General features: G+C 53.6%; 8 protein-coding genes across 8 annotated transcripts; 5 read left to right on the top strand and 3 right to left on the bottom strand.

Moving 5' to 3' along the window:
• Positions 1-939: 939 nt before the first annotated feature.
• HD553DRAFT_304283 (HAD-like domain-containing protein) lies at positions 940-3,295 on the bottom strand. The gene is made up of 10 exons (XM_046178985.1): positions 3,067-3,295; positions 2,803-2,994; positions 2,658-2,679; positions 2,489-2,554; positions 2,199-2,353; positions 2,051-2,116; positions 1,870-1,968; positions 1,770-1,797; positions 1,605-1,693; positions 940-1,532 (listed from the first exon to the last, which is right to left on the bottom strand). Exons 2-10 carry the CDS (start codon positions 2,863-2,865, stop codon positions 1,365-1,367), a joined length of 756 nt encoding a protein of 251 aa, XP_046039617.1. The 5' UTR covers positions 2,866-2,994; positions 3,067-3,295; the 3' UTR covers positions 940-1,364.
• Positions 3,296-4,810: 1,515 nt separating this feature from the next.
• On the top strand, positions 4,811-6,769 carry HD553DRAFT_267672 (aspartic peptidase domain-containing protein; the record flags this gene model as incomplete). The annotated part of the gene is made up of 4 exons (XM_046177535.1): positions 4,811-5,254; positions 5,334-5,835; positions 5,908-6,279; positions 6,345-6,769. 4 exons carry the CDS (start codon positions 4,811-4,813, stop codon positions 6,767-6,769), a joined length of 1,743 nt encoding a protein of 580 aa, XP_046039618.1.
• A 236-nt stretch (positions 6,770-7,005) lies between these two features.
• HD553DRAFT_96767 (CDP-alcohol phosphatidyltransferase-domain-containing protein) lies at positions 7,006-8,339 on the bottom strand. The gene is made up of 5 exons (XM_046184632.1): positions 8,028-8,339; positions 7,780-7,953; positions 7,572-7,698; positions 7,246-7,492; positions 7,006-7,166 (listed from the first exon to the last, which is right to left on the bottom strand). Exons 1-5 carry the CDS (start codon positions 8,283-8,285, stop codon positions 7,088-7,090), a joined length of 885 nt encoding a protein of 294 aa, XP_046039619.1. The 5' UTR covers positions 8,286-8,339; the 3' UTR covers positions 7,006-7,087.
• Positions 8,340-8,547: 208 nt separating this feature from the next.
• Positions 8,548-10,994, top strand: HD553DRAFT_96798 (uncharacterized protein). Its single transcript, XM_046184633.1, has 5 exons — positions 8,548-8,718; positions 8,808-8,862; positions 8,937-9,259; positions 9,328-9,555; positions 9,622-10,994. Exons 1-5 carry the CDS (start codon positions 8,670-8,672, stop codon positions 10,935-10,937), a joined length of 1,971 nt encoding a protein of 656 aa, XP_046039620.1. The 5' UTR covers positions 8,548-8,669; the 3' UTR covers positions 10,938-10,994.
• Positions 10,995-15,782: 4,788 nt separating this feature from the next.
• HD553DRAFT_96822 (uncharacterized protein) lies at positions 15,783-17,067 on the top strand. The gene is made up of 6 exons (XM_046184634.1): positions 15,783-15,812; positions 15,882-15,924; positions 15,983-16,121; positions 16,189-16,417; positions 16,483-16,573; positions 16,668-17,067. Exons 2-6 carry the CDS (start codon positions 15,922-15,924, stop codon positions 16,800-16,802), a joined length of 597 nt encoding a protein of 198 aa, XP_046039621.1. The 5' UTR covers positions 15,783-15,812; positions 15,882-15,921; the 3' UTR covers positions 16,803-17,067.
• A 508-nt stretch (positions 17,068-17,575) lies between these two features.
• On the bottom strand, positions 17,576-20,285 carry HD553DRAFT_96844 (uncharacterized protein). The gene is made up of 5 exons (XM_046184635.1): positions 20,137-20,285; positions 19,664-20,040; positions 18,768-19,601; positions 17,735-18,694; positions 17,576-17,653 (listed from the first exon to the last, which is right to left on the bottom strand). Exons 2-5 carry the CDS (start codon positions 19,915-19,917, stop codon positions 17,620-17,622), a joined length of 2,082 nt encoding a protein of 693 aa, XP_046039622.1. The 5' UTR covers positions 19,918-20,040; positions 20,137-20,285; the 3' UTR covers positions 17,576-17,619.
• Positions 20,286-20,328: 43 nt separating this feature from the next.
• On the top strand, positions 20,329-21,807 carry HD553DRAFT_304303 (uncharacterized protein). Its single transcript, XM_046178986.1, has 4 exons — positions 20,329-20,835; positions 20,901-20,925; positions 20,992-21,129; positions 21,198-21,807. Exons 1-4 carry the CDS (start codon positions 20,477-20,479, stop codon positions 21,750-21,752), a joined length of 1,077 nt encoding a protein of 358 aa, XP_046039623.1. The 5' UTR covers positions 20,329-20,476; the 3' UTR covers positions 21,753-21,807.
• A 370-nt stretch (positions 21,808-22,177) lies between these two features.
• On the top strand, positions 22,178-23,633 carry HD553DRAFT_338893 (uncharacterized protein; the record flags this gene model as incomplete). The annotated part of the gene is made up of 4 exons (XM_046182386.1): positions 22,178-22,597; positions 22,663-22,794; positions 22,969-23,174; positions 23,234-23,633. The coding sequence occupies 4 exons, from the start codon at positions 22,178-22,180 to the stop codon at positions 23,631-23,633; spliced, it is 1,158 nt and encodes a 385-aa protein (XP_046039624.1).
• Positions 23,634-24,574: the final 941 nt, after the last annotated feature.

Genomic DNA, 24,574 nt, shown 5'->3' on the forward strand with positions numbered 1-24,574 from the left:
ATAGTCCGGCCGACCAGCGCGCGCGGGCCCGAGCCCAGGTTTCATCCGTTCATGAAACTTTCGCATTCAAGTAGTCTCACACGCTCAAACGACTGATATCCGTCGTGGAGTCTCTATTTTGCTCGAGGTTCCTCACTTTTGGAGCATATGCCTCATGATAATCATGGTGTTTCTGCCGGAGCTTATCAGATCGGTTGGGTCTCGCACGCATGGTGTAGCCTTGCCGCGATTTGGGGAGTTCTCCTGCCGCCTGAAACAGCAGACGTGCGAGGAATCTTTCAGATACGCTATCCCATCGTGGGTGTTGTGTCGACGTCCTGCCGAAACAAGATGACGATGAGCTGAACAGCAGTCAGAAACATAAACAAGCATGTCAAACTAATGGCACAGCAGCCCGCCGGCTATCTGAATATGTGTGGCTTGCAGATATTCCCAATCATGTGATGGTTCGCATTGTACCTTGTACTTCTATCATGCCAGGCGTTGGCTTGATTTCAAACGAGCGATGTACATATACTTATCATTCCATAGCTTCGATATCGGATTGTATAACACACCGATCTATTGGACGTGCAAATGATCGAACAACGGACATCGCTGATCGTCCCATCCCTCGGATCAGAAAGTTTACGTGCCCAACTATCGCCTTCTTCGACAGGATCCATCAGGGCGAGCGTTATCAGGTCAGGAATGTCGGGGTCATCAATATCAGGCGATTTTGGCAGCGTGTCCTTATCCGGAAGGCCATGGTGGCGTTCGCTGGGATGTAAGGTTTGCGGGTGCACGGAATATTTGCGAGTGATTTCGCTCGGGATCTGTTCCATCTCATCCCGAAAGCTACCTGTATCGATCATCATCGGCGGTGTCCAAATCCTGCAGATAGAGCATTTCATGTGGGAGGATCTACTGTACGATCCAAACAACTTGACGGAGCGCAGAGGGACATACTCGCCTATAGAGCCCACTCGACAGAAGCTACTTATCGAACGTGTTAGCCTCCAATCGCAAGGACAGGGCATGCAAAAAGACGATTTTGGAAGCGCTCGGTAACAAGTTGACAATATGTTTAAGCGGAGTAGTCAAATGCATTCCAGCGAAGCCGGACAAAGATTCACTCAACCTCGCCGCCAGTCTCCCTACAATCTCCCACCTTGCCCTGGTCACCTCCCGAGTCCACCAAAGCTGAGAAACCCCTGCGTTACATAGGAGTCAAGCCGAAATCGGTGTTCATATGGAAGCGATTGTTTGCTCCAACTGACGCTGATCACCTGGAAAGTCAGCCGACAACCCGATATGATAACGACATCTTTCAATGACTACAAGAGGTCCTATTGCACCGCACATCGGATGATTGCTGTCTCCCCTTAAACCTCGTCGTCGAATGGCGGCAATCCCCACTGTTCGGGCTTGAAATCCTCGAGATGCTCGTGGATCACCTTGGCCCCGTGCGTGTTCTCCGGGTCCAGAGCGCGTAGTTCCACATCGGGTACCCAGACGACGTTCATCCCAGCCCTCACACCCGCTTGCGCACCCTAGTCATCCGAAGGACACGGAATTAGGGCGAGCAAGACGAAGAACCAACACGAGGGGAAGGAGATGCTTACAAAGACGGCGTCTTCGAAGACGAGAGCTTTGCTGCGCTCGATACGTTGCTCGTCACTCGCGGATTCTTCCTCGGCCCCGACATCGCGGCCTGATAGGCTCGCATTTCATCAGTATGCGTTCGATGAGCATGACCATTGCCATCGGGTAGACACCCTGTTACTCACCTAACTTTCTAGCCGCAGCTAAAAAGACCTACAGCAAGGCGAACGTAGTTTCGGTCAGCCCCTCAAAGTGGCCCTCCGGAGCCGTTCGCTGACGACTCACATCTGGGCAAGGCTTCCCTCTGCCTGGCTTGACTTCAGGAGAGTCTGCCGTGACAATGGCATCGACCGGGAACAGCTCGAACAAGTGCGGCAGGTGGGTCTGTCACGAGATATAGGTCGGCAGAAGAGAGTTCGTCTCAGCTGGACGAGCCATCAAATAAACGGAGCATGCGAAAACTCACGGTCTTGTCCAAAAAGGCCTGATAGCCCGATCCGGTAGCTAAAGCGATCGGTACCCCGTGTTTATGCTAATGCAAACTCTTGATCAGTTTCCTCCCCCTTCTCTGAACCAACAGTCTGCGCCCTGTAAGCCGCCTAGCGTGTACTGACCAGATGCTGGACCAACCTCACGGCACCCCTCATAGGCGCTACCTCCTTAAACTTCTGAGGGATCATGGTCTGTTTCCGTCGAATGAACTCATCCACGGAGAGTTTATCTAGGAGGTCGTAGGCCCGAAGTATGGATTCTGACGAGAGTCTCGCGGCTGCGCGCGCGCAGGCAGAGAGGAGAGCATGACATGATGTGCATGGCCAGAGATATAACACAAGGTGGGGAGATACCAATGAGCGACGGCACAAGGCTCGGTCGCGACCAAAGTAAGAAAATTCCCGGAACTCACGAGCTCCCATAGCCTGCGCTTTCACATCCCACCCCAATGAACAACCGAATTCGCCCAAGATCTCGTCTACCCGAGAACAAATCACGCATGAAAGATGTGATCAGATCTCAAACCTTGCGGCTCCCTGCAGGTTGGGAGAGTCTATCGAGGGAGAGGGGATACTGCTTACTGGTCACCTCGGTATAGATTCGCTGTTCCGTTTCGTTCGCCCAAATCATTCCAGAGCATGGTCAAAGCGAGGTCGAAAACGTCAGCTTGCCCCTCGGAGATGACCCCCTAGGAATAGTCTGCCAGGGTAGGGCGAGAGTGCTTACCTCTGTATCACTACGATCACGTTTTATCCGACGTTCCCCATCCAACAGAAGATAGATTAGCATCTCGGAGCAGGAGTTGTAACACGATTGACCGCGACGAGGTGATTGAGGGGTATCCTGATCGTCAGCTCTTCCGGCCTCATTTCTTCCCGAATCCGGGTCTAGGTAGCTTCAAAGCCAAAATTCCTTACACTATTGACGTCGGTAGGAAGGTACAAGTCAGTGAAGGGTGAAACCGCGCCGCAAGACGAAATCGACGCTCACTGAGTAGACCGTCCATATCGAACAGGGCATACTCGATCTTGGGGAACGAGCTCGAGCTCGAGTCACTTGATGACGTCGTGGTTGCGGGCATCTCTTTCCGGGTTCAAGTTGGCGGAATGCTCAGCTCGTAGTGACGGTGTGTAAGTCTCGATGGGACGGTGTATGAAAGTGGGTACCAAGCTATACCAATTACCAAGTGATGCAAGTGATCAAGTGATATGAAATCAGACATTTCGAAAGGTTGTTCGCGGTTGAAGATCTCGGGAAGCGGCATCCAGCAGCCAGCGACATGTCATCTCATCCCTCCCTCGTCCTCTTAGCGCGCCAGGGGGTTCCCGGTGCTCCACATCTCGCCATCAGACCGGAGCAGACCGAAGAGTAGACTGCTATGGATCAGGGCATTTTGGGAGTCGCCCCTGGCATATCCATGATCCACGATCCATGTACTCTGCTATGTGATGACAACCTGCAACCTTTCGTCTGGCCTGGATTCCAGATACAGGCCGAACGCGGACGCGACAGGTTCTTGTTTTCTTGTTTTGCGTTTGCCTCGGTCTCTGTGACGGGTGAATGGGAGCGAGAAGGGGGAGAGAGAAAGAGAGAGAGATGGGATCAAACGCAGAGATGCAGCAGAGAAAGGGGGAGGGGAGGCACATCCAGGGATCAGGGACGTCGAAACCTTGTCAGCTTGCAGCTTGTCACATCTCGATCACATCCCTTCCTGGATTCCACTTCGTGACCCGCACACCAGAGTTGGGAGTCAGCCAAGGGAGTACGTTGCCGAGGGGGGCATCGAGAGATCAGCGCGATTCCGATCAGCCCTCGCCTTTGTATATAACGATCTGACGAGTCTGTGTGTGATAGTCCCTCAAGCCATCTTCCTACCTATCCGATCTCTCTGAACTTTGAAACTCGTAGTCGTTCGTGTCTGCACCGTCCCTTCCGACCCGTCATATCGACTTGTTCTTTTTTGCTCGTCTCATCCGGCAGGACCGCGATACAATTCGACCCTTGACCTTTGACCATCGATCATCCCGTCAGCACACCTCCTCTGGCCCAATCCCATTGTCCTCAGCACAGCAAGAACGTTGCATCTCCAGCTTGCAGCTAGTTGGCCAGCCACGCACACTCTTGTACTCTCGACGCGTTTCCGCCAACCAAAAGGATTAAAAGAGCTCTCGGGGATCTCGGGCTTTGGCTTGGCGTTTCGCCTTCAACAACCCCCACCCACCCACACACAGCACTTCGCAGCGACCTCGTCCCAAACGACTTCCTTTCTTCGACGGAAAACCCCTTGAAGACTCACTCATCGTCCACGGAGTATTGGGCACAGGCAAGGATACAACACCTCGACGGTCTTTCCTCCTGCTCTCACTTCCTCACCTCCTCCTCTCCCCCGTCCTTCTCGACCTCTTTCTGGCTCGTCGAATCCTCCTTGTTCTCGTCCTCGCGTTTCGAACAGACAACACCACGTTGTCTGGCACTCGCTACATCCTAGCGGACCGCCTGGGCCGACGATCAGTTTCCTCGGATCTTGCTGTCGATCTTCGAAGCTAGACTTGAGATCAGGAAAAAACAGGACAAGACACTGGATACTCGGATTTGAATCTTTTGTCTACGAGATTGCTGGACATCTCGGTCCCCCCCCCCGCCCGCGGCTCCCCGAACGAATTATACTTGACGACCCTCAACGCTCCGAATACGACTCTTTATCGAAATGCTCCCTATCAACTCGACATCCTCCATGCAGACGCAGAAGCAGACGCTCTTGACGTTGTTTTTCTGCCTGGCTCTTTGTTCATGGACGGTTCCTACTACGATCGCGACGATCTCTTCAGCATCTTCGGGGATCGCTCAACATCCTCGTCGACTGCACCACGCCCATCCTCACTCTCGCTCCCCCTCTTCTTCGTCCCAGTCCACCGGCGGACGTACGATCACGCTCAAGCACAACGAGGCTTATCACGCTTTCAAGCGGGACCGAGGGTTGGACTGGTTGATCAAGGAGAAGGACAAGCTGGACCACAAGTACGGAAGCGGGGAGCTAGCACAAGAGTTGGGGAGGAGGGCGGATTCGCCGGTGACCCTGGCCAATCAGGACAAGGACGCTTCGTACTCTGCAGAGATCTCGGTAGGGTCTCCCGGGCAGACGTTCGATGTGGCTCTGGATACGGGTTCGGCCGATCTGGTAAGCAGCTACCCTAGGCGAGGTACAAGCCGAGGCCACCGAACTCCAAAAGCTGATCATGATCCTCTGTGCTTCCCAGTGGCTGTTGAGTACGGAATGCACTCTCGATACCTGCAGCGGGCTGGACAAGTTTGATCCGACATCGTCGTCCACATACAAGAACGGTAGTACCGGTTTCTCCATCGCCTACGGGTCCGGAGACGCGCAGGGTCACCTAGGGGCGGATACCGTCACTCTCGGCGGGTTCAGCGTCCAGGGACAGACGTTCGGGGTGGTCAACACCATGTCCGCCGGACTGGTCGATTCCCCCCTGAGCGGTCTGATGGGTCTGGGGTTCAAGAGCTTGACGGTGACGGGGACGACGCCCTGGTGGATGTCTTTGGCCGGGACGAGCGCTTGGTCGGAACCGTTGTTCGGATTCTACATGAGACGGTACAGGGACGTCGATAGTGCCGCGGCGACCGAGGCCCAGGGGGGAACCCTGACGCTCGGGTATGTGGACGAGGCGCTGTACGAAGGCGACATCGAGTACGTCCCGGTCGATGCGGACAAGCAGCGATACTGGAACATCCCCATCAAAGGTAGGTCGAGTGGGTTTTCGGTTATCGTCGGAGAGGAAGCTCATTGGGTACGGCTTTCGTAATATGAAATAGGCATCTCGATGCAGGGCAAGACGGTCTCGCTCTCAGGCGTTCAAGCGGCTATCGATACGGGAACCACCTTGATCGGAGGTCCCGAGGCGGACGTCCAGGCCATCTATGCAAACATACCCGGTAGCCGAAGGATGACTGGCGTCTATGCCGGATACTTTGAATACCCTTGCTCGACCGACATTGCGATGGACATGACGTTTGGCTCGTTCAAGGTCACGATCCGGTCGAACGATTTCAACATTGGGAGTTATGGGGATGACGCTAGTTACTGCACCGGCGGCGTCTTTGTTCAGGGGCTGGCCGCGTCGTCTCCCGTGCAATGGGTCGTCGGAGACACCATGCTGAAAAACGTCTACAGCATTTACCGCATGAGTGAGTTGGTCGCCGGTTGTTAATTGTGGGAAAGTACCTCGGCTGACGTTACCGTCCATCTACAGCCCCCGCTGCCGTCGGGTTCGCTCATCTACCTGGTTCGGGAGCCGTTTCCTCATCATCCTCGGCCTCGTCCTCGTCGTCCTCTACATCGGCATCGACGTCTTCAAGGGCATCGTCCGGGACGGTCGCGTCGAGCTCGACGGCCTCTTCCAACTCTGCCGCGTCGACCTCGGTCAGCACCGCCATCGTCGTCGTCACCGCGACCGGCAGCGTCGACATGACCTCGAGCGGGGTCTTGCGATCGACGCTCTTGCCCGGCGATGCCCAGACGACCGGGTTGGGAGTGGCCCCAGGGGAGTCGCTGAGTGGTACTGGTACCGCTGGATCATCCCAACCATCGACTACGGGTGCGGCTCTCCGTGGATCGATGGCACCGGTCGGCGGCATCTTGCTCTCAGTCTTGTTGGCCATGTTCCACTTGGTCTGAAGACGCTCGACAACCGGCCACACCTGCATAGAACGACTCTCAGAACGAACGACACACCCGTCCTTCACGCCTGAACACGAAAAGCCCATCATACGACATTCTTTATACGGGGCACCTATTGCCGCGTCCTTATCTATACCAACTTGTTTCCCCATATGGACTCCCACACTTGTAATAGATTACCCCAGGGCTTTGCCTAGAGACACGGACAGTCTTTTCATGATCACGTACGTTATTGATATAGATTGTCAATCGGTCGCTTGTGCGTGTGTGACAGGTAGACAGCCCGGAATGGTATGAATCAAACAATCGACGGTATCACTTTTTGATAATGTTGACACCCTTGCGGCCGACATAGCTCAGCCCGCTCCAGATGGTCGTGCCGGCGACGACCCACCTATGGGCACCAGAGTCGAATTTGGCCGATTGAGCATTCAGTTCACCACTCTCGCCCACCTCGCCCACGGTACACTCACTGTAATCCTTGCAGACCCAACCCGATATCCATGCTCAAGAGCGGACTGACCGTCGTCACGCCCATCAACAGCAATTGCAGCGCCGTATTATACTTGCTGATCTGCGTCGGCTTGACCTCGGCGCTCGGGATCCCAAAGTCCCAGTACCGGGCAAAGGTCTTGGGAGGAGGGAGGGAGATGTATCGGTAGTAGAACGCCGAGAGGGAGAGGAGGACGTCCCGGCCGATGATTATCACGGCAAGGGGGACTGGTAAGGGGGGACGAGAGGTACACCCGGGTGAGTGAATCTCCAGGCGGGGATGAAAAGTAAGTGTAGCAAGACGTACCCGGAAGGAGTCCTTTATATGCCAGAGTGACGACCAAGGTGGTCATCAACGTCTTGTCCGCGGCGGGGTCCAGGATGGTCCCGAACACGGAACGCATATTGAAGCGCCTAGCGATCCAGCCGTCGAGCTGCAGACGTTACGCACCCCGTGTCAGATTCCATCGCGTGGGGAAAAGCATGTCGATCTCCTGCTTCGTGGGGGTACTGACCCAATCGCTGAATCCGCACGCGACGAGCAGACCGGTAGCATAATCAAACTGTCCCTTGACGACAAAGTAGCCTAGCACGGGGCACGCCAGGATACGCATGGTCGTCAGAGCGTTCGGGATCGTCCATGGAGATTCTCTCAGTTCCACCTCGGTCTCATCGGAGGATTGTTTGGGCTATAGTCGGGGGCTAGGCTAGGGTCAGCTAGCCTGCTGCGTTTGGCTGTCTGTCCGTCTGTGTATCAACTTGCCTGCTGTGCCGGGGTAGGAGGGAGCGGTGTAGGCGACGACGTATAGGATCTGAGTGTGCCCAGGACCGAGGTGCCTGCACGCGTTGGTCCCAATCGTATCAATGTTGAACGGAGAGAGAGAGAGCGGCCGACAGGGTTTCGAGATCGTAACGACGTCGTGGGTGCCAGGTGGTATGACCGGCTATGGTTCTGGGCCAGCTGTCGGAGCGCCGTCGTTCGAGCCGGACGAAGGCCGGAGGGGATGAGCAATACGTTCATGTTGGGGGACAACACTGCTATTGAGCTACTAATCAGATGATTGTAGAGTGTATGCTCCGTGTGTAGCTTTGTATGTAGGTAGACGATGAATATCATGATGCATGACGACGACCGAGGCTATCCCCCTTCCCCGTCGCCCTTTACGTAACAGAGGCGGAAGCTAAAAGGGGCGCAAGGGGGGGAGGGGGTCATCGGTCGATCCCTCCCTGAACAAGGCAGGCAGGCAGACAGACCTGCGACAAAGCATTCATCACCTCATCACTCATCATCATCATCGTCAATTCACGTCCATCACACATACACTAGATCACTGCCGTTCACAACGGGTACCCGGCGCTTTATCCTCTGCCCATGATCCAATCGAGATAGCGAGCGCTCTTCCGAATGTCATCCAAGAACAGACTCTTGGTGGTCGGCGGGAACGGTTATCTAGGCGAGTGACAACCCCGCCCCGATGATCGATGAATGAATGCCGGTTAGGTGCTGATGAAAAGGCTTGTTCATGTTTCCTCGTTTAAACAGGCTCGGCGGTATGTAGAGCCGCTGTAGCTCGAGGATGGTCTGTATCTAGTTTCAGGTGAGTCCAACGTCGCTTTTCTTTCTCGATCTGCTCAAATCCGCTTACTGATAGGTACTCCCCTACATTCAAAGTTCGTCAGGCCGACCCGCGACCACTCCAGCAGGCCATCGAAGAGCATGGACGAATCACGTCGACTGGCACCGCGCTTCGGCTTTCGATCCGGACACCTATTCTCACCTCGTCAAGGAGAGCACTGCCGTAGTACATACGCTTGGAATCCTGATGGAGGGCGATTACAAGAAGCACGTACGGAGTGGGAACGTCTTTGGGTTGGCAGGAGATATCTTGAGGGGTCCGGGGAGTCGGGCTGGACGGACAGAGAACCCGTTGATGCGAGGCACCGCGGCGCAAGAGGACAAGCACGACGGGTTTGAAGCGATGAATCGGGATTCTGGTGAGATCTCGAGACTCATTCAGGCTGCATCGCCTTGGACTGATCTTTGATCGCGCATTCCTACCCAGCCCTCTCTGTATTCCGTACGCTCCTCTCGACGTTACCCGAGCCTTCGACAAGGACGCCAGACAGACCCTTTGTTTTCATCTCGGCTGAATCCATATTCAGCCCGTTGATCTCGCCCCGTTATGTCGAGACGAAACGACAGGCAGAACAAGGGATCGAGAGGCTGATCTGGGAGTATAAGCAGGGCTTGAAACAGGAATCGGGGGTCAGAGGGGTCTATGTTCGACCAGGTCAGTCCTGAGTATACGTCGATCTCGCTCTTTAGGGCGTCGCTGATGAGCGAGGCGACGTGATAGGTCTGATGTACCATCCTCACGAAAGACCATTATCGACTTTACCTGCCGCCTTGCTGGACATCACCTCGAGGCTCTCAAACCATCTTCCGTTCTCTCTCTTCCCCCGTTCCACATCATCAAACCTGGCCAACCCGCCACCGCCCTCGGGACCGTTCAAGACCCTATCCTCCCTCTCGTCTTCCTTGGCCATCCCACCGATCCACGTAGACCAGGTGGCCGAATGCGTCTTGCGATCCATCGAACACCCGCAGATCAAGGGGGTCGTCGATACCAAAGATATGAGACGGTGGATAGGATTGGACGCGGCGGAAGAGGGGGAAGAGGTCGTCCTGCCTTTCAAGACGAGCGGTGGCAATGTAGGCCAGCGTGGAGGACACGGAAAGACGCCCTTCCGACCATCGACGGGAGCGAGAGAGTATTCCACGGCGGTTGGAACGAGACGATCTCAGCTTGCAGGGGCGAAGAGGGGGTTGAAGGTGTTTGCGCCTGGAGCTGGACGAGAGCCCGGTTCGAGTTCCGGCACGCTGCGCAACAATGACCAGGGATATATTATCGAGCCGCCCTCGCCCGGGCGTGAAGGTTCCGAATCAACGGTCACCATGCCGCCCTCCTCTGGAACGAGTAATCAGGACCAGGTCATCGATGCCGCTTCGGTGATTACGGCGTCCTCTTCTGCTGAGAACAAGAACAATGGGAATGGGAACGGAGCAATGGGCCGGAGTAATCATCCTTATGCGAGTATGCCGCAGTCGCCGCTGGAAGGGGCCATGTCGGACGGGCAAGAACCTTTTACCTTGTTGCCCCCTCCCGCTGGGTTTGTCGCCGGACAACCCGGGCCGAGCGAGGGTATGAAGAATGAAACGCAAGGACAAGACGGGGGTGTCAGACCCGAACAGTCGGGAAGAAACCCTGAAGGGGACGCAAATGCACAGGTCGGCTCGACGATCTCGCCTGGAGCAGCAACGCTTGTCCCACAACACCCTAGCCCGGCACATCCTTTCGATACTCACGCCTTTGTGACCCACTTAGAAGGAGCGGGGTTCACCAGCCCCGTGGCGCATTCCTTAATGCGTTCCGTCAGGCTGCTCTTGCTGACCCGGAGCACACGAGCTCAGTCTGACCTTTTGCACAAGGAAGATGTGGAGAACGCAGCTTATCTGTTCAAGGCGGCGTTGTCGGAACTCCGGACCGAGCTGAACGTCCGCGCCAGGAACGATGGGCTGGCACTGAGGAGCGCTACGAATCTGATTCGACGCGAAGTAGACGCTCTTGATCAGAGGATGAAGGAAGAGGTCGGGGGGCTAAAGCACGAGTGAGCCTCGACTGGACGATAGCTACGCGAGATCGTTTGCTCATCCGATCGGTATACAACCCAGTATCGAGATGGACATGAACAATCGGAAGGGCGAGACGCGGAGCGAGCAAAAGGCCTACGAGATCTCCATCGAAGTCAGTTGCGTGCGATATGGCAAACCCGGAAATCGGACGCTAAGCTTGTGAAGGGTTCCCTAGGAAATCAACAATAAATTTACCATCTCATTGGGCGACCTGAAAACCGAGATCGAGCAAGCCAAATGGGACGCGACGAGGAGAGCGATCAGTAAGTCATTGGCAGGTGGCCATGCGTTCACGCAGCCTAGCTCACCACCACCGTTGCAACACTCAGCTATCCTCGCGGCCATCGTGTTTACCGTGATCAGCGTAGTCACATTGACTTCGGACGGGGCCAAACCACCTCCCCCGCCGCCAGCTGCTCTGCCGCCTCTTACAGAAGAGAAAAAGTACAAGGACATGGGCGTTGGAGAGGATCTCAGTATACGGGAAGGCGATGAAGAGGCCATGATTCGGATAAGGGGACTCGAAGGCTTGAGGGTTTAAGACAGAGAAAGCGATTCAATGACGCATAGTATCAATACACATTGTCCCGTCCATTCGTTCTCGGTTCACTTCAGTGGCAACTGCAAATTCTAACCCAAACACCGATCTCATCCCTCTTCCATTCAAACGGAAAGTTGCGGACGTCAATAAGCTCCGGAATCATCGCGCCTGGTGGATTCCGGCGCGGGTTCTAACTACTTTTAGAACGACTTCTCGATCGCCTCCCAGATCTCCCAGATCCCTTCCGGTCTCGTTCATATAAGGGTGCGTTCGCGAGTTTTCTCAGCCAGCAGAGAAATGGTGGCTGGCACGCAGTGGCTGTAATTTGTTAGCGAACGGTGCCTAATTACATTTTCAGCGTTCTCAGCTCGTTCGCGAGTTTTTCTTAGACTGGTCACGTGACACCGATATTTGCCTCCGAGACGCGCGTCGGAAGCATATCCATAGGTCGTTTATCGACTTCGAACATCGACGTAGGAATCGACTTACAGCGTGTTTATGCGATGGAAGGTAATATCGTCAGATCGCTATCAAACTAGAACATACCGATAGGTCTTCGTTTGAAAAACCGATCCGTACAAGTCCCGCAATTATTGGATCAGTACATCAAAAGTTACAGCCGTATTCCGTTTACGTCGACATGGACATCCCTCCTTCTCCTGCCTTTGACGATATCGATTTCGACGAATCTACCGATAACGACTCGGTCGATTCTGCTGACGAAGGTCTTGCCGGATACCTCGAGGAGAGAACACTTCGCCAACGTCAGATTGCCGCCGCCATCACCATTGTAGCGGAACATATCGTCGGCGACAACTTCCGCTCGAGGCAACCACCTCGAGAATCGACCTCCATCCTTATCGATCATAGTAGGGCGATAACGGTCGTCGACGCATGGGCTACAGGCTCAGTAATAGCCTGCTGGGACTCCATAGGCATGTTCCCACCCGCGTTTCACCTTCTGTGTACGGAATTAGAGGACAGGGACCTCGTTACCGCGACTCTCGAAATCCCCGTTCGAGTAAAGGTGGGTGTTACTCTATGGCTTCTACGTAAGTCGGCGTCGAACAGAACGACGAGGGAGGTGTGGCAGTTGGCCCAGGCTACTGTTAGCAAGTAAGCAGGGGGTTCTAGGGTACCCTGCCGTCGCCATGCCGTCGCTGACTCCCGTTTTGACCTCTCGATCGACGTTCTAGATGTTTTCATGAAGTTATCGACGCGCTGTTTTCACCCGACTTCTACGGTCGCTACGTTCGTCTCGCAACTCCCGCCAACACACCTCTAGATCACCCACTCTACGAGAATCCTAAGTACGAACGGCTGCTGCGTAATTGCCTCGGTGCGATCGACGGAACGATGGTAGCGGCCTATGTTCCCGCGTCTGAACATAAGCGATTTCGAACGCGAAAACAGCAGCTATCGTGGAACGTTCTCGCCGCTGTCGACTTCGAGGGGTTCTTTACATACGTACTAGCCGGTTGGGAAGGTCCAGCACATGACGCCAAGGTACTAGCGTCGGCGTATAACGAGGGATTCAACGTACCGAGGGGGTATTTCTATCTCGCCGACGCAGGTTACCCCTCGACGTCAAATACGCTCGTTCCGTTCCGTTCCACTCGGTATCATCTGCGTGAATGGGCTCAGGCATCGAATGCGTGAGTCTCTCTAGCAAAACATGCCCCAGAACACCGTTGACGCAGCAGCAAAATGACATCTACGGGAATAGCACGAATCGACCTACAAATCCCGCGGAATTGTTTAATTTACGACATTCGTCGTGTCGGAACGTTATAGAACGATCGTTCGGCGTTCTGAAGGCTAGATATCCGGTACGCAACTGCACAACATCCTCACGAACACAGCTGACCTATTCTTATACCGCTATTACACCACCACGTTTCAGATTCTCGCCCGTGGCTGTCGATACGACGTCGACACCCAAATCCGCGTGATCTACTGCTGTTTCGCCCTGAACAACTTCATACTGATGTACGGGAAGGAAGAAGACGGTATAGAGGTCGCTGACGATGACGTAGAGGGCCCTGACGACGAGGATATCGAGATGGTGAGGGAGTACGAGGCCGACGATCGAGGTAAACGGGAGATGGAGCGAAAACGCGACCGGATTGCGGAGAGGTTGTGGAACGACTATAGCGAGGTAGCGACACAGCGTTCGAGGCGTTAGCTACTAGTAATTTGTATGGGGAAGATGCCATCTCATTTATGTGCCATCTGATCACCAAACCAGAGCGAAATCACCACCAACGGGGGACTTACGATTTACTACGTCGACGTCGACTTCGACGCCGTTTACTCGCTGTACCGTTCGAGGAAACGTCTACGCTTGGCAGACCGCATCTCTTCCTCCTCTTCCCTGTTCTTTTCCTTCCTTAACAGGTATTCTAGCCTGTCTTGACGGAGTTCGAGAGGTAGGGCAAGGAACGTTTGCGGTTGAAGCGGATTATCGGCGAAAAAATTGATCAGACGCTTATAGTCGTCTTGAGACCAGCCAGCGTCGTCGGAGATCGTTTTGATGACCCTATAGGCCTCGTCAGTCTTTGGCTCGATGGCAGAGGCCGCTGAGGTGAGCGTAGCGAGCTGTCGTTCGATAGTAGCGTCTCGCTCGACTTGACGCTGAACGGAGGAGGTCGATTTAGACGTTCGACGTTGACGACGCTCGGCTGAAGACGGTGGCTCAGTCGTTCTTTGCAGCAGTGGAAAAAGGAGCCATCAGGAACCTTCTCCCAGGTCTACAACGTTGTAGAGTTGTAGACTCACCCTCGATCGCTATCGTCGTCCTCCTCACCACTTCGACGTCGTTTTCGTTCCCTCTCTCCCTCGCTTTCGTTCCGCTCGCGGTCGGGCCTTTGAGGGGTGATAACATGTCGTCCGTCGGGGGTAGCGCCATGGTAGAGGGCGTGAAATGCATCGTAGTGCACCCAGGATCTATTTCTCCAAGTAAGTAACTTACGGTTGGCTGCTGACTGAGATACAGGTCGATATAGAAACAGACAAAGGCAGACATGAAGTACAGGTAAAGGAGGTCGCGCGTTTACGTAAGCGCGACTTGAGCATATTCGAACGTCGACGTAGAACAATACGTCGTCGACGACGAACTTCAAATCGACACTACTCACCTCGTTTCGCTTCAAACCCTCCCAGAACTCGTCGCTAGCCACTACACGTTGACGTAGTTCGTCCCAGCCTATCCCCGATAAATTCCGGAGGTCTCGGAGGGGTATATAGCGGTCAGACTTCAACTGTAAGTGATTTGGGTGAATTTGATGAAGATTTGACGCTGACAATTCGTTTGTCCGTAACTTACGTACGCTAGCCGACTCTGAACCATCTTATTGTCTACCGGACGGAGGACTGGCTGATCGTTGATAGCGTCGCAGACCTCGGCAAATACCGCAGCCTTGAACGAATTATCGGACTTACGCCCTTGAGCAGCGTCCTCCGTCAAAACACGTATCATCACGCCGTCGAGGTGGTCGTCCCAGCGAAACATAGGAGGAGGAGGTGTGGTAGCGGCAGGGGTGGTAGAGGAGAGTCCTCGGGCCAACGTAGTCGACGTAGTAGCGACTGACGCCATCGAATACTCCCTTATCGACCTCTGGCTCGAGAACATCGACGAAACGGACGATTCTCGCTCCGTAAACGGCGTCGACGTCGGCAAACCTTGTGATACCGACCCAGCCCTTCCCCAGTGGTTGCCGTAGGCTGCGTAGGCCCCCTCAACTGAACCGCTAACGAAGGGGGAGCCGGTAGGGGGGTGTTGCGAGGGAAATCGACCGAACGACCCTATTACTTCACCGCGGTTCGTCGAATCGAACGACGGCATCGCTGGAACTCGAAAACCGCCAGGCCCCAACGGCTGGGAGTGATCTGGCTGGGAACTACTAGCGATTGACTCCTGGGAGTAGGGGCGAGAGGGTTGTCTAGACATTATTGATGGAACACGGTGAAAAACGGGAAAAAAACGGCTTGACTTCGAAGTTTCGTCAAGGTGCGTTCTTCCCAACTTTGCTAGCAATCCCCATACAACTTTTGGAATCCCAACCCTTCATTAAACTTGACGCGTTTGGTCGCGTTTCTCAGCTGCCTCAGCCCGATTTCGAGCTGAGAATGACGAGCTGACCCGTCGGCCAATTCCTCTTGTTCACACGCTAGTAAACGCCATACAACGTGTCAAGTAATCCCGGCAGCGTGTTTTTTCACCGATTTTACGTCAATTCTCTGAAAAGTCAGCTCGACGCGTACTCGCGAACGCACCCTAAGATAGACAGGGAATGCTGACTTAAGTCACGAACGTTCGTCGATCGCCCTGAAACTCCCTCTGGGCAAAGCCGACGCCTCGTGTTTTTCATATCAAAAGATAGCTAGCCCCAGGAACGACCTGGAGTCTTTGAAACACTAAAAATGGTACGCCGTCATAACGATCGTTACGATATTCCGTATGAGCTTATAGGCTTCAATCTAGCCCGAAGTACTCCTCCAAATAGACTGGTGGCAAAAGTCGCAGGTGCTCCATCCTGTCGTAGTTGGTTCTGCGGCCTTGATATTCGTATATCTGGCACTGCGGCTGTCGTCAAACCGGACGCTGGCGCCGAATGACCTGTGTAAGTCGAGGTGCTAGGTCCTGACGCCGCGTACTACTGATCCATAGACGATGTCCGGTCACCATAGTCTCTTGGATCGGCAGCGTGGTCATTGGGTCGACGTTGTCTCGGATCATCACGAACGCGAATATCGACTTTGTGCGAGGCCTCTTGTCGCTGTGCACCGTCTTGCTATTCGATTTCACCGCGACATTTCTAATGAGCCGCTCGAAGACGCTTCAGAAGATTATCAAGGGCCCACCGTTGCTGGTTTGCTTCCGTGGGGCAATCTTGACAAAGACTTGTCATAATAATAGGTAAAGGAAAACTGTGCGTATTGTACAAACAAATCTGACTTCTACGTAACTCACGGTGATGTCAGGGTGGAGCACTCGTCAGTTCTGCAAGCAATCAGAAGGGAAAGACTAGCATGCCTCTCGCAAGCCGAATGTATCGTACTGGAAACCACCGGAGTCAGTTTTTGATTTCTCGACGAAACCAACCGGGCTTCTGATTAATGTCTTTCTCTTGATGGACACGGACGCCTTGGTGACGTGATGCTGCCAGAATTTTTCTGTAGTGTACCGAAGTTATGCCGAGGCGGATTTGGAGGATGCGGAGAGGACATTATCGGACGCGATACCAGGCTACTCCCAAGCCCTGGATCAATGGCAGAAGGGAGCGACGACTCTAGACCTCTAATTGACGAGGTTGCTGGCGTATCCTGCCAGATGGGATGAGAATTCGAGAAGTTGCGGTTTAACATACGGGTTGTTATCGAAGAGATATTGCTGTATCCCGTTGTCGAGAATCGATACACATGTTTGTAATGGATGGAATTTGTTGTATCCCGTTGGAATCCGCTGTAACCAATTAATACGGATTTATCGTGCTGAGGCTCTCTCTGATCCGACCAGAGGATCCAATTTTCCAGACCCGCTCGTCCTGACGAAATGCCCAATCCTTTGGTGAGGGTCCTTCACATGCGATCACCTGGCCGGACAACAGATCATCCTCGCCGTCGCCGGGTTTCCACGATTCATACAGGGGGTTTCTTCGCACGATCGACTCGGCACGAGCCCATCGAGTACTCTTTAAACATTCGCTCCACACAGCGCATCTCACGCGCTGCAAGTTCGTCGAAATCTCGCCTCGTGTCCATCCAACGTTCCAAGCGGATTCCCTCCCAATCGATTACCTTCACCTGACGGGTCTCAGGACGCCATAGGACATGACGAGGTTCAACGTCGTTATGGAGGATATCATGATCATGTGCGATCTTGTAAGCCTTCCTGACCAGATGCCTGTGACAAGAGGAGAGCGTTCGGCTGATCAACGATCGTCACCTCTGAATACGTCAACCCTATGTGTCATACGTACTGAACGTTGGGATCGGACAAGTCTGCCGGTATGCCGCAGTCTTCCATCACCAGCCAACGTTTTCCGCCATAATATTTCCCCTCGCCAGCTTCTGCGTCTTCAAACTTTCCGTAAAAGAGTGGAACTGCATTGGTGTACCTCAAAACTTGAAGCACATCACATTCCCTGAGGTACTGTATAGTGAGGTACGCAGGCGGGACGCTCTGTCAGTAAATTTGTTGGATGTGCGTCGAGTCGAGCGTGAACTTACGTGCACTACTCGCTCATCATCATCATAGAGATCGTAACCCGGTGCTTTTGGCATCTCCGCCTCACCGTCCAGATACTTCGCGACTATCGGAACTTTGACCGTATCCAAGTAGCCTTCATATTGCAATTCGGCCACTCCGCGGTAGACATCATAACATCGCCCACTCGCAATGTACTGGGAGACGACGATGTTCACAACCGATCCTTGTGACTCTCGCTCGAAACTGCCACTCGATCCAAGATCTGAGATGAGCGACGGTGGACTCGAGGGCGGCGAGTTTTGAAAGAACAAGGATGGCCAGGTGTTGGGACCCCCTCCATCGTGGGTGCCGTGCTCAGTGAACTCAGACATCTTGGGATCGAATCGCTGTTCGTACCAGACGGTGTCTGCAGGAGGCAACGTATAATTGCCACTTCCATGATGACCAATGGAATCAATATCGAAAGTGAAAGGAACGATCCTCTTCGGAGCGGTCACGTCGAACTCCATCTCGACGCTTGTAGGGGTCTCCTCTGTATCCTCGTCGCTTTGACAGGTCATTTCGACCTCTGCATGCCTATCGCCAGCTTTCTCGGCAGAAGATGGGAAAGGGCCCCCTCCAAATAGATCGGGCTCCGCAGGCGCGTTCGCAGAGGGACCGACTTGATCGCTGATGCGATCACTGTCAGACCCAGACTCCGGGATGCCCTCCAAGATAGGGCCGATAGTCTGTCCAATACTGCTATCGGGAGTAAAGTCCGGTTCGGTGGAATGGGAGTCCTTTTTGCGTTTCGAGCACTCATGCAAGATCCTTATCACCGCTGAGTTGTCCTTGTCCCACCATATCTCATCATTTGGCAGTTCCTTTATCTCTTCGACCATGAGGGAGACCAGCACTTCAAGTAGACTGTAAGGACTAGCCCGGACCTTATCCAGGTATTGCTTCCAAGTCGGAACCATGTCCTGGGTCAATGCCGCCTTGGCGCTGGAATTCGAATCGTTCATGGTGAATCAGTAAACACAGTCCAGCGCAATACCTTAATAAAGGTGCGACTCACATAATCACGGAGCTCTTGAACATATTGTCGTTAAATTTCGAATCTCGACTGACGATATCAGAACACGCGATTTTGTAACGGTCTTTGAGGTGGAAGACTACATAATAGTCCCAAGTTCCTAAGATGCAGTAGCGTGCTCTGTTGAGATGCATCTGTTCTACGATTTGTAAAAGGAGGAGTCTCGTAGCTGAGCTCAGGAAGGTCTTCTTCTTGCGCGGCTCGTCGTGCTTGGTAGGCCATTGCGCTTGATTTCCCGAAAAGGAGATCTCGATGTCTCCTGACAGCAGGAAGAGCATCAAGCGCACCAAGTCATGAAACGACATGTATGGCTTGTGTTCGAAAATGACAGGACGAATCTGAGGCCGTTCTTTAGGAGGAACAGGGGGGAATGTCTGGATCCCAATCAGGTCGGTTGTACCGGACCCGATCAGAGGCGATGTGGTGAATGTCCGGCCTAGGTAGTCCTTCCTGAAGAAGCACTTTTGGCTGACGAAATAATTCCCTAGTCTGCAAACACTAGTTTGGAACAATGTCGTCAACCCGAGTTCTCCGCCGAGCGCAGGCAACGGGTTCATAATGTGATGATCGACGTTGTATTTCTCGCGGGCTTCGTAAGTGTCGAACTTGGGCAACGTGCCAGGTTCAGCGGTTCCGGATGCATCGGAAGAAGGTTTAAACTGTTCCTCATCGTATAACTCGGCGATGGCGTGCCATTTCTCGATGGCCCTTTCTTTTGCCTGTGTCTCGACGTCCGTTGCCGGATCATCGTCGCGGACTAGGAGTCCTTTCAACTTGCCGATTAGGTCGTCCAAAAGATCACGGTCATAGCCGAATCTAGGAGAGATTCGTCTGGTTAGTGCGACGTCTGGTTTTGAGGTTGAACGGAGATGACTTGCCGGAGTTTTTGATCGTCAGACAGGTAGCTCTGCCAAAACTTTGTTGCAGCCGCGGTCAACTTTCGACCAGTCAGGCTAGACTTCGAGTTGGGCGATCGAGCTTTAGATATTTTGGCGGAATCTTCTTCCTCGACCGGTCTGGGCGCGTCCTCCAGCGGGTCCAGAGCCGAACAGTCAGAGGAAGGCTTGGGATGCAGAACGTATGCCTTTAGAGCCTGGCGCGGAGTATTGCCGCGATAACTCGTTGGGAACATCGAAAGGACACCGCTGGATTGCGACTGAGTTGTAAGAGATGGTTGTAGTGGCTGGAAGCGATGCTGTGAGGGGGCTCGATTGATGCGAGGTGTGGTCTCTGTGAACGCCGTTGCGACGAATTGCTATGGAAAGCAAGGGGACTGAGTACACAGCACATCTCGCTTAGCTACGCCGTCTCGGACACCGTCGAAGGATATCCAAAGCTGATCAGAACTGACCGTTGAAGAGTTAGGGACTGATCACAAATTGCTCGCGAGAAACTCGAGAAGGGGAAGGGATTCGGTTGAGAGAGAGGCGAATTCTCGACCATCGACGTACGACGTGATCGACGTGATGATGATTCGATTGTCCAACGCATTCGTTCCAGTTGTTGCTTGCTTTGCTTGTTTACCTTTTCTCGCTCGCTCGTGCCGGAGTTGAGCTTGGACTCGTCGCGAACCAGCCCGTCCGGCGAGGCGAACTCGAGGTGATCGTGCTACATACATCACCTCATCGTCATCATTGCTTTCGTCGCCGGGTCTTTCGCCCTACTTGTCCACCAGCGATCAGCGGGCAACAATGCGCCATGCAGATCTGCGACGCCCCTTCACTCGGACGAGCGTTCAACGAATCCGAGACATCCTATCCACGACTCGAGCGCCCGACTCGGTCAGCTGGGATCCGAGAACGCAAGAGTATCTCTACAAGGGCGATGGAGATCGAGTGGCCCAGGTCAACGCGAAAAAGGGTATCAAATCCGGTCGAGGAGACAAGCCGAGAGAGGCGGCAGTCTTGCTACCTCTGGTGAATCTCAGACGGGCAGATTTGCCAGCCTTTAGCGGCAAGGGAAAGCAGAGGGCGATGGAGGATGATGTGATTCCCGGGATCCTCTTACAAGTACGAGCCGGGCATATGCGAATGCATGCGGGGGAAGTGAGGTAAGCTGTGTTTCAGGTCCGATGTTCGTCCTATCGGGAGGCTGATTGAGAAACTCCTCGAAAAGCTTTCCAGGAGGAAAACGAGATCCGGTGAGAATTGCCTTTTCCTCGATGCGACTGCGTATGGCATCGAATGGGATCGATTTGCCCCTGTAGGAAGACTCTTCGCTCTACCATACGGCGTTGAGAGAGACATCGGAAGAACTCGGAATATCACCTGATCAGGTGGAATACGTTGGCCAGCTGGGGCCAGGCGAATTATCTCTAGGTGGCATGCTGGTCCATGTGTTCATCGTGAGTAGAGTGACGCAGTCAAGTGCAAATCTAGATCGCTGATAAAGCCAAAGCCTTGTTCATCTCAGGGATACGTTCATGCTGCCAGAGCGGATAGAACCATATCAGGAGAGTCCGATACGACCACGATCGAACCTCTTTCATTGACATCGCTCCGCGTGTCGAAAGAAGAAGTCTTGAGCGTACTCCCACTTCCCTTCAAATGCATGCTCGATGCGGACTTTCAGCCGGAGAACGCATACGATCGGTTATCCTGGCAACTTTTCCGAGGCGACTGGGCGTATCGGACAGTGGCTGTTGGAGATCTTCCTGTCGCCTGTCACAATCCGGCGTACGTTGATGGACCGCATGAAGGGCTCGAAGGTCTGGGTCACGAGAAATCGCTAGTCAGCAGGACGGCGTTTGATGATTATCATCAACCGGATCGAGCGGTGTTGCCGAATCGTACGGTCGGGGAGGAACTCGAGATACAAAGCTCCAGGCGGCAGAGTCTGGACGTATGGGGGTTGACAGGATGGTTCCTCAACGTGTTCATGTGGCGGATGGGGTATTGGAGGGATGTCGATGATGCTGGAGGCAAGACGCTCGAAGTCGAACAACCCTGTCACGCATCGCGGTTGTAGCGGTATCGTAAAGGATGACCTGATATGATTTCAACCAAGCATTATGTCCCGAAAATTGCTTCTTTTCAGAAGAGAACGATACAAGGTTGCGTTCGCGACGTCGAGATGTGTCTATTATACGTCTAGAACAGGCCCAAAAGGGCAACTGGCTAGTTTGATACGCCGACGCTAGTGAATTGTTACCGATTACGTATCGCTCAGACCATGTGGCATTCCGTGTGATTATAGTCGCCGAGAATCGACGCTCGAGACCTGATTTTTTGCGTCTACAATTGCGGTTTGGGTAACCCAGGGCCGGCTAGTGTTTTGGTAGGGGAGTTGGGGTTTGTAGAACCACGACGCAGAACACGAATTGTACTTACGAACCTCGAAATATCGCGAATATCCCTAATATCTCGCCTAAACGACCCTATACCAACGCTACGATGTACCCGGACGTTATTGCTAGTGATTCTCAGCGACAGGGCGTCTCTCGACACCCAGGAGGAGGTAGTCGACAACCGTTGGCGAGGGGAACGACGTCGTTTGACGATATGTCGATAGTCGAGGTGATTTCGCTCGAGAACCCCCCTTCGATGGCAACGGAAGGTTTCGAGGTGATGCAGGTCGATAAGAGAGGTCCTACTAGTACCGTAAAGACCGAGGGAGGTCGTAAGAACGCTCAGTGGTCGTTAGCGGACGATCGTTTGATGTTAGAACTGCTTACGGAGGAACAACGTCGAGGTCGACGGGCCGATAACGGTTTCAAACGTGGTACGTGGGCGTCAGTCGCCGCTGAGGTGAACAAGATACGTAGTAAGGGTGGGGAGAAGGACGAGAAGTCAGCTAAGTTCCGTTTTAACAAGGTACATCGCTCACAACGTCGGTACCGAATAGCTAGAACTGACATACGACTTACTACGACCTATAGCTCAAGAACGAAGGGTGGAAGCCCTGGAACACGCTGTTGAAACGCTACAGCCAGTCAGGTGCCGGATTTGATGAAGAGATGAATAAGTTGAGCCTCCCTGATGGTGCGTGGGACGAATTGAAGGAGTCTGGAGTAAGTTACAGCGTTTGATAGATGTTTGACGATGTATGTCGACGTGTCGAACGTTCTTGACGTCGTTCGAATATGCGTACGATCACCCTTACGTAACCTATAAATCTGCGTCGTCAAAGATCGTCTGCCTAAACGAAGAGAACGATCTGACCTATCAACCGCCATATCTCGCAGACGAAGGACAATCTAGCACTCTACGCACTGCGAGGCCGGAGTAATGAACTCTACCTATTGCTAGATGACCTCTGTTCAAAGACTACCCCCGACGGTCGTTTCGCAATCGACCCTTTCGCTACCGACCCTTCTCAAACACCCGGCGGTACATCGAAATCGTCGAAAGCGATGGGGAAACGGCCCAAACCAGAATCGGACGATTCTAGGTTCGTTTCGAGCCTGAAGCGGGTGTACCGACTAGTACTCACCAGCCAAACACACACAGCGACGAATCTTCAGGCCCCGAGGTCCAGGTTACCCCCTCCCGACGAACTCCCACCAAACGTCAACGCACTTCAGTTCAGGCTGATCTAATCGAACGACTAGATCGTTTAGACGAACGCATGGAGGACCTAGCTAAACGAGACCCGGAGAAGCAGATGGAGAGGGTGTTTAAGAAGCTAGCCGACGTCGTTACCGAACTCTCGCTCAGCAACGTTGACTACAACCGTCTCGTCAATCACTTCACCGACCGGCCTGTTCGAGGGATCGCTTTCTTGGCTACACCCGACGTACTCCTGGCCAACAGCGTGAAACGTATGGTGGAGATGGAACAGCAAAGGGAGGAAGACGAAGAGGCTAGCCGACATCCGACACGATCTACGAGAGCGAATCCATGTCGATAATAGCGATACTACATCGATCAGTTCCGACCGTTGTTATAGTCGACGTATTCTCTATACATCCTTCTCGCTATCCTCCCACGTCTCTCGACAGCTAGCCTATCTTCTTCCGGTGGCGGACGTCGTTCTCGAGGAGGTGGGGGAGGTGGTGGTACGTTGACGTCGACCTCGTCTACAACGTTTCCCTCATCGTCGTATTCGGTACCGTCTTCCCCGTACAATTCGATGATATTATGGAGGGCGAAGCAGACATAGATGATCTTAACCTGATCGGCGATAGGGTAGAGTGTTCCGTATTTGAGAACCTATAGTAAACGGTAGCGAACGAGACGACTCGGTAAGTTTTCGAATATGCTGATGTACGTCGATATCGCGGGCGGAGAACGTTCGTTCTCGGTCGACGACGGCAGAACGATAGCTACGAACCTTATAACGACTCATGACGATACCGAACGACCTCTCTATAATGTTACGGCAGCTAGAATGTCGAAGGTTGTATAGTTCCTTCTCGTTTTGGGGCGATCTAAACATCCGACGAAATCGCCAGCGTTTTCATCGACCCGACCGATGGGGTTGGCCTGAGAACGAGCTGTCACGTTTTGGCTGGTGTACTCACCCGTTCTGTGACTGCGACCACTCCTTCAAGTGGTATCTGACCCCACGGAACGGGGTCAGTAGATTTGAGCTCAATCCGTAGCCGGCGTCGGCTAGTAGGTGGTGATTGTTCGGTATCTTCAGTCCTCGTTCTACGGCTGCTCGATAAACGTTACTATCGTGATCACTACCTTCCCAGCCAGCTAGTATGAAGGTGAAGAGACCGTCGAGGCCGACGCAAGCGAGAACGTTGAACGAGAGGTACTTCGCTCGATTTCGACATCGAGCGGAGTCGTCGGAGGGGGGTGTCGCTATTATTTGCGTTCCATCGATCGCACCAACGCAGCGTT

This window comes from Filobasidium floriforme, assembly GCF_021052385.1.
Source record: "Filobasidium floriforme strain CBS 6241 chromosome Unknown HD553scaffold_2, whole genome shotgun sequence".
Lineage (NCBI taxonomy): Eukaryota > Fungi > Basidiomycota > Tremellomycetes > Filobasidiales > Filobasidiaceae > Filobasidium > Filobasidium floriforme.

Bases quoted from the DNA above. Each gene is read 5' to 3' on its own strand.
- HD553DRAFT_304283 (XM_046178985.1), bottom strand. From the start codon at position 2,865: ATGCTAATCTATCTTCTGTTGGATGGGGAACGTCGGATAAAACGTGAT. The intron at 2,680-2,802 runs GTAAGCACTCTC...GAAACGGAACAG, and splicing joins GTGATCGTAGTGATACAGAG to CGAATCTATACCGAGGTGAC. The intron at 2,354-2,488 runs GTGAGTTCCGGG...GCGCGCGCGCAG, and splicing joins AGCGCAGGCTATGGGAGCTC to CCGCGAGACTCTCGTCAGAA.
- HD553DRAFT_96767 (XM_046184632.1), bottom strand. From the start codon at position 8,285: ATGAACGTATTGCTCATCCCCTCCGGCCTTCGTCCGGCTCGAACGACG. The intron at 7,699-7,779 runs GTCAGTACCCCC...TAACGTCTGCAG, and splicing joins CGTGCGGATTCAGCGATTGG to CTCGACGGCTGGATCGCTAG. The intron at 7,167-7,245 runs GTGAGTGTACCG...TGGTGCCCATAG, and splicing joins TTGGGTCTGCAAGGATTACA to GTGGGTCGTCGCCGGCACGA.
- HD553DRAFT_96798 (XM_046184633.1), top strand. From the start codon at position 8,670: ATGTCATCCAAGAACAGACTCTTGGTGGTCGGCGGGAACGGTTATCTA. The intron at 8,863-8,936 runs GTGAGTCCAACG...CTACATTCAAAG, and splicing joins TGGTCTGTATCTAGTTTCAG to TTCGTCAGGCCGACCCGCGA. The intron at 9,556-9,621 runs GTCAGTCCTGAG...GCGACGTGATAG, and splicing joins AGGGGTCTATGTTCGACCAG to GTCTGATGTACCATCCTCAC.
- HD553DRAFT_96822 (XM_046184634.1), top strand. The intron at 16,122-16,188 runs GTAAGTCGAGGT...CGGTCACCATAG, and splicing joins GCTGGCGCCGAATGACCTGT to TCTCTTGGATCGGCAGCGTG. The intron at 16,574-16,667 runs GTCAGTTTTTGA...TGATGCTGCCAG, and splicing joins TCGTACTGGAAACCACCGGA to AATTTTTCTGTAGTGTACCG.
- HD553DRAFT_96844 (XM_046184635.1), bottom strand. From the start codon at position 19,917: ATGTTCCCAACGAGTTATCGCGGCAATACTCCGCGCCAGGCTCTAAAG. The intron at 18,695-18,767 runs GTGAGTCGCACC...TTCGAATTCCAG, and splicing joins TTCAAGAGCTCCGTGATTAT to CGCCAAGGCGGCATTGACCC. The intron at 17,654-17,734 runs GCACGTAAGTTC...CTCACTATACAG, and splicing joins GATGATGATGAGCGAGTAGT to TACCTCAGGGAATGTGATGT.
- HD553DRAFT_304303 (XM_046178986.1), top strand. From the start codon at position 20,477: ATGCGCCATGCAGATCTGCGACGCCCCTTCACTCGGACGAGCGTTCAA. The intron at 20,836-20,900 runs GTAAGCTGTGTT...CTCCTCGAAAAG, and splicing joins ATGCATGCGGGGGAAGTGAG to CTTTCCAGGAGGAAAACGAG. The intron at 20,926-20,991 runs GTGAGAATTGCC...TTGCCCCTGTAG, and splicing joins CAGGAGGAAAACGAGATCCG to GAAGACTCTTCGCTCTACCA.